Below are 6,516 nucleotides of genomic sequence, written 5' to 3' on the forward strand. Positions count from 1 at the left end.
GGAAGAATAATGATATAAATAAAGCTGTCACTAAGAATGCCCTGACATATCCATCATCCCACACACTTACGCAGCTGTTGGTGCTAGCACATACAGTGAAACCATCACAGCCAGAATTGCCAAAAAGAATAACATACATATAACATAATATGTAAAGAATAACAGTATAAGGGACACACTACAGTATACATAAATGGCCTTAAGCCAAACACAGTGGCTATGAAGTAAAGAATGGAAATCCCATTGGAAGAGGACATGCTCACTGAGGAAAGTTTCCAAGTCCATGAACTGGATTCATGTCACTCACACACTATGAGGACTGGGTAACACTGAAAGCACCAGGACTGCTCAAGCACGAAGCTTCCAAAAAGCAGAATAGATCCAAAAGTAGTAAATCTGGCTTTGGACACTTTAGTCAACAAAGTCTTAAGGCACACAGCAGAGGAATCAAGCAACAGAGTTTCCTAGGAGACAGCTAATACAAAGCAGCACCATGAATGAGGGGAAGATTTCTCACCTGCAAAGTTTTCACTCTTCCGGGTATGTTTTCCTGAGACAAAACGTCACCTGCCACACTTCCTGGTGCAGACTCAAAAATGAAGACACTGTCATGGGACAAGGCTTTGTTTCCCATGCTTCCTTTGGGCCTGGGAAGAAAGGAAGAGTGGTCAGTGCACTGGGTACAGCCCTCCAACACTTCCCTGCACTACTTCACCAGGGCAGAGTGATCATAAAGAGGCCAGGGTGGGATGCACCTCATTTAACTTCAGATTTCTGCATGTTAGCTGTCTAAAGTACTCACTGCTAGCTCCTTTTACACTCAGAAGGGAGGAAGAAACGCTTTTTAGGATGAGGATCGAATGCAGGTATCTCTTTTCATATGTACTCATCATCTGCATTGAACACACTCTGTAGACTAGAGAGGGAGTCCAGAGTGATTAGGTCAGATGCTGGGATTTAGTTGGATGCATGCCACCCTGAGAGATGTCTACAGCAGAGAGGTGGGGTGACAGGGGTTCCCTGCCCTCCTTTGGTGGGAATGTGCTTAGCATGAGACATTCAGGATACAACCTTTGCAGCCTGATGTGTGTCATACCTGCCAACGATTGTGGATTATTTCTCGTCTCCTTGCAACTCCGGACGGAAAATGTAATTCCACTACATTAACAAACTTGATTCAAATCCTCTCAGGTCCAGCAATAAAAACAGTTCCGTTCACCTGTATTGTGAACATCGCCAGATCCCAAGCATATTAAAAAACGTAGATGGGACGAGTGTCCATGGCCACAGTTACATACCTATCCGTGGCCAAATTAAAGTACCCAGGTAAGATACTCCTGCTCTGCTTCTGTGCTCACTGGGTGTTCAGCCCAGTGAAGCACTGCTGAGTTCCCACAGCAGTTGTTAACTGAGTTGTAATCAACTGAGATTGATTGGGTTTGGGCTATTAAGTTGCACAAGGCACATTTTGCACTTGGGTGGCATGACAAGGAAAGCTCCAAATTTTTTATTCATTAAGTTTCACCAGCATAGGTAGGCATTGTCTGTACATTACTTTGTCCAAAAGACCACAAGGATGGCCTCTACCAGGATTTCATTCTAGCACTTTACTTGGAAAACAACAGAGAGTACTCATGTTGTTGGCTGCCAGCCTCATAACCCACAAGTTACAAGGATTCCTTGGCTCAGCTGCCATGCAGGCAACACTCATTGCCTCTGAAAGTTTGACTCAAGGTAACGGGATGATTAGGAACAGAACTCTGACAGTAAGTCTAACACTCTTCTTCAAGGAAAGAAGAGATCTCTGCTTAACACCAGATGCTCTCTTTATTTAGAAGAAAGCCCTGAAAGACTGTGAACTTTCATATAGTACATACACCGTGTAACCCCCCCCCCAAAAAAAAATTACTCTTTTTTCATCCTGCATCTCCCTTCTTTACATCTCCAGAGACAAAGTCTCCTTTGTCTGCTTGACTAACCCTCCTGTTGCCCCAAAGGTGTAGTCAATCAGTAATACAGTTATGCTGAGTCTCACGGTAGGGCAAAATAATTTGGCTCTATGTTTATGCCGTTCCGAAGACAATCTGAGCTCTTTCTATTGCAGCACAGGTCAGAGTTCGTGCTTCCTCCCATTATATGTAATAGTTAATGTCTGTGTTAGTTTATAGGACAGCAGTTCTACACACAAATAAGGCACTTGCCTTATTTCATCATTAGAGTGAATGAAGCCATCCCTTCTTTTTGTGTGTTTGATTTTAGAGTCCTTTTCAGCATGAAAGACACTCTATATGGGCAAGACATAATTTTAGTGCATTCAGAAAGACAGTGTCACACAACTTTTATTTATTGTAATGTATATTCATTGTTAGTTGGCCTATTTTATTTACTGCAAAGAACGCATGCGCATTAGGATGTATTAAACTTTTTAATGGGAGATTCCCTCACTTCCTTTACTTGGAATTCTTTAGCAATAAGAGCTGAGGTTTCCTTGTTCTTGAGACTGCCTGTGCAAGATCTGTTTCTTTCTTTCTCTCTCCACATATGTATCATCAGAATTACTGTATTTTCTTCTGGCAGTCACAAAAAGAGCATTGGATTAAATACACAATTAACTGCAGCTTTAGTACAGATGAGTCTCTTATGTGCAAATATACATTCACGTGTAATTTGAGGCAGTGTATTTATATTTGCACTGAAGCTAAAGATGCACTGTTAGCTAAACCCCCAGATGTTTCAGGCACTATATCTCCATACTGATTCCCCTACATAAATGCTCAATTCATTCATGTGTAGCAACACTTGAGCTGCCATGATTGAGGAAGTGATGGGACTCTACAGACAGCAATAAAGCTGCTCCTAAACTCATCACGGCCTGCGCTATCTTCCACTTCTTATTGCTCCAACCCCACTCCTTTTATTAGTGTTTGAGGTAGGTGACACAATTCCTTCAGGCAGCCACTCTCTCAAAAACAACTGCAGCCTGCCAAAGGAGTGAGTGTTGATTACAAAGACCAGGACAATTTGACATATTGTCCCAGCAGTTTTTCCTGCTCAAACCTTTTCAACAAGATTAAGACTATTTGGGACCCAATTTTTCTGTATTTAAGGTCTTTTATCCTTTTGATGATACAGAGAAGTTGTCATCCGTGGCACATGCTTTAATTTTGCCATCAAGGTTTTTCTGTTTCCATCCAAAACTGATGTCTTTTGGAAAATAATGAGGCAGTAGCACATAATGCTCCCTTCCCCTTCACAGATGCCAAATCCCATTGATTCCCTGCAGCACCTTGACATCTGGGCACATTCCTTTGGCTGTTACAAGAAGCATTTGGCACATCTGGGGGTTTTTGGTCTCTGGTTAGTATTCAGAAAAGTTAAGTTTTAAAAACATTACATGGTTTAAAAAAAAAAAAAGAAGAAGAAGAAAAAAAGAAAACCAGTGTTTCTGCCTCAAGAACAAACAAACAGCAGCATTGTTCTAGGATTGGGTTTGATATTCTGCATGCCAGAAATTGCAAAGCTCAGGGTCCTGCTATAAACCCTTCACAAGTTGTATTTCCACTGGCTTTCAGGATCAGGTTTTTCAAAGGATTACGTTGTTCAGTCTCTCTAGGTACTTACAAAGCGTGCTTATGCGATGCAGAGTCTGGACATGATAGGGTTTTCAAGTAGCACAAACACATCCTCTAATTTTTTTTTGATAGTCCATCTAATCCTATCTCTATGGGAAAAAACAGAAGGCTTTTACTCACTTCCTGATCTCTGATCTTGCAAAACAGTTCATAGTCACTGGAGGATAGTGCTGAGATAAACAGCAATTGGACTTGAAGTACTTGGTTAAGGGCAAGAGAAAAAGTTCACAGCCACACCACCTCTGGAGCAGACAGCTAATTTTAAGCCAGATCCCTCCTATGGGCCAATGGGGTAAGCTCAGCTGTTCCTAAGCTTTTTGGACTGGGTTAGCTGAGTCACCCTAATTCCTCTTACCCCAGGGGATTGGTTGTGTGGTCACTTACTCTGTTGCTGTTACGCTAACAAACAAACTAAAGAGATTGTTGTTTCATTCCCAGATCATTTCCATGATGCAGTTGCATAAACACAACAGGGAGACTGGAGAAAGGTAGGGCAAGGAGGCACAAACACCCATGAGAAAGTAACATCTATAAGCTGTTCCACCAGAAGAAACAGTGTCCAGCTCCACCAAATGCCTTATTTGATGATACGAAGCATTTGGCAGTAACGCCGATTTCAGCATGTCCCACTCTAGTCACCTATTCATGCCCTCTGCCAGTCTCACACCTGCCCAAGGACCCCTCCAACAAAACACTGCAAACCATAGACTGTTTTGTCACGCTTCATCAGTTTGCAGCTCCACAACCTCCGGCCAAGGGTAATCCAAAGAGAGGCCTGGCTGAGTAGCTAACCGGGGAGTATGAGGAGGGCAGGGAGCTGGAAAACAGCCAAATTATGGGTTGCCAGATACAGATCCATGACCCCCCCTAGGTGAGAGACATACGCATGTTCAGAGGGTTGTCCCACCCCAGATTCCGTCAGAGACATGCATGGAAGTGTTGCATACCTTAATGGTCTAAGGTTATCAGTGAAGTAGTGTTAGCAGTGCAAGCTAATAGCTTGTATTACACTAACTGAAAAAAGGACAAGTTTTTGCACTAACACCATTCAGGGATCTGAGAACTGCTCTGGACACACCTTAAGGACTTGTAAACCTCACTCACATGCACAGTCCTTCAAGGGTAACTAACGCAAAACTAAAGGCCTTCAGTTGCTATGTATACATAAATGGCTACATAAGAAAGTTAAAGCAGCAATCTCATACTGATAATACACCAAAAATATTTCTTTCCCTTTACCCCAGCTGTGACAGAGGGCACTATTTATACTAAAAAACAGCAACTCAACTTCACATGTATTTTCTGTACTAGCACTACTCAAATCATCATCCTCTTGTAAAGTTGCTGCTGAGTGGACCTTCCAGGACAGATTTCAAACACTAAACCCAATCAAAACAATCTGGGCTATCTGCAGTTTTAGACTAAGAGGTGGATCACCCCTACCCCTGGCTGCCCTCCCCCTCCTCTCCAGGCTGGCTTTTGAAGCACTAGCAAAGAAAGAGGAAATTCTTGGAATTCCTTCATCAGCATTAGGGCTTGTTTTGCACAAACTTGGACGGAGGTTGCTCCTAAGGGGCCAACTGATGCTTTCATCCTACTGCTGTGAGAGGGCTGGTTTTATTTATTTATTTTTCTTCCCCACCAGCTTACCCAGCCTCCTTCGGTGAATGAAGTGCAGTAGTGTCGAGCACAGAGATGCTGACATCGCTGATGGACTGGCTAGGTTTTAAATTACTCTCCCCCCTGGGAGGTGGAGGCTCTTTCCTTTTCTTCTTGGCAAAGAAGTTCTTGAAAGTCTGAAATTTGGATTTTTTCTTTCCTGCAACATGAGAAAAATGAAAATTTATGGAAGTTGGAGGTGTTGCTTAGGTTGGAGAAAGTTACCTCTTAAATTCTGGACGAAGCCTCAAAGCTAGAGCAGCCCATTCAATTTTAGTCAGCTCCTTTGTAAATAATTCAGTGCTGGAGTCCAGTGAAAGGTGAAGCTGCAGTTCTTACATTTGCTGCCTATAAAGCAACACTGGCATTAAACTGACAATAGTGGTGCCTACTTAGGTTCCAGTTTATGAAAAATACCCCTTATATAGAGAATGTATCTACGTACAACTGAACAGCAATCTTGCCAATCATACATCGATAAAAAAAATTATGTCAATGTCTAACTTTATCATTCGTTACTTAGCTCAGTTTATTTCTGCTTTCTCTTAACTCAGTGCTGTAAGGAGACAACACTTGAAGGATATTCAACATTTAGCAAAAAGATTGAAACTGGCAAAAGAATTTATAAACTCTAAATCCAAAATATCTATTTCCACATTAAACCACTGCCCCAAAATAAAATCAACAACTCCTCCAAGGACAATGGACAAAACTTTAAGACACTGCCCTGCAGAACATGAAACCCCCAAACATAGCAGCCCTAAGAACACAATTAGAAAACTGTTAATCTGATTTCAGATTTTCTATTGTCCAACTGAAAAGAAATACAAAAAGAACAAAATAAACCATATGAAACATCACTGACTTCTTTCATTTTTAATAACCTAAGATACTTTAACACTCTTATTTGTATTTGCTTTCAGCACACACGTGCCGCGTTTTGTCACTGACCCTTACATTTAGGAGTCAGTTTGGAGTGGTTTGGGTCAAACTATTGTACTAAGACCCCTGTGGTTGACTTAAATACATATGCAGAGCAATAACATCTCTGCATATCTGAGCCAAATTCATTGTTCAATTAATACTTTACAGCAGTTGGCATAATAAATGCTCACAGCTGGAGGATTCCTTCATAAGCAAGGCATTATTTCAACACAATTATTGTCTTCTCCCAGCAATGATTTAGTCAGTGATGCTCTGTCTCAACGTGTGCCCTGTACGTGTA

The 6,516-nt window shown here is 41.7% G+C and overlaps 1 protein-coding gene across 1 annotated transcript in view; it reads right to left on the reverse strand.

The window, feature by feature from the left end:
- The window catches only part of KIAA1210 (KIAA1210 ortholog), a 63,137-nt gene that overhangs the window by 16,963 nt on the left and 39,658 nt on the right, over positions 1-6,516 (reverse strand). Inside the window, exons 4-5 of the mRNA XM_009889330.1 lie at positions 5,283-5,451; positions 518-647 (exon numbers count right to left, since the gene is read on the reverse strand). Coding sequence (XP_009887632.1) covers positions 518-647; positions 5,283-5,451 — 299 coding nt within the window. The remainder of the gene's footprint in view (positions 1-517; positions 648-5,282; positions 5,452-6,516) is intronic.

The sequence above is a fragment of the Charadrius vociferus genome, unplaced genomic scaffold (assembly GCF_000708025.1).
Source record: "Charadrius vociferus isolate BGI_N301 unplaced genomic scaffold, ASM70802v2 scaffold7, whole genome shotgun sequence".
Classification (NCBI taxonomy): Eukaryota; Metazoa; Chordata; class Aves; order Charadriiformes; family Charadriidae; genus Charadrius; species Charadrius vociferus.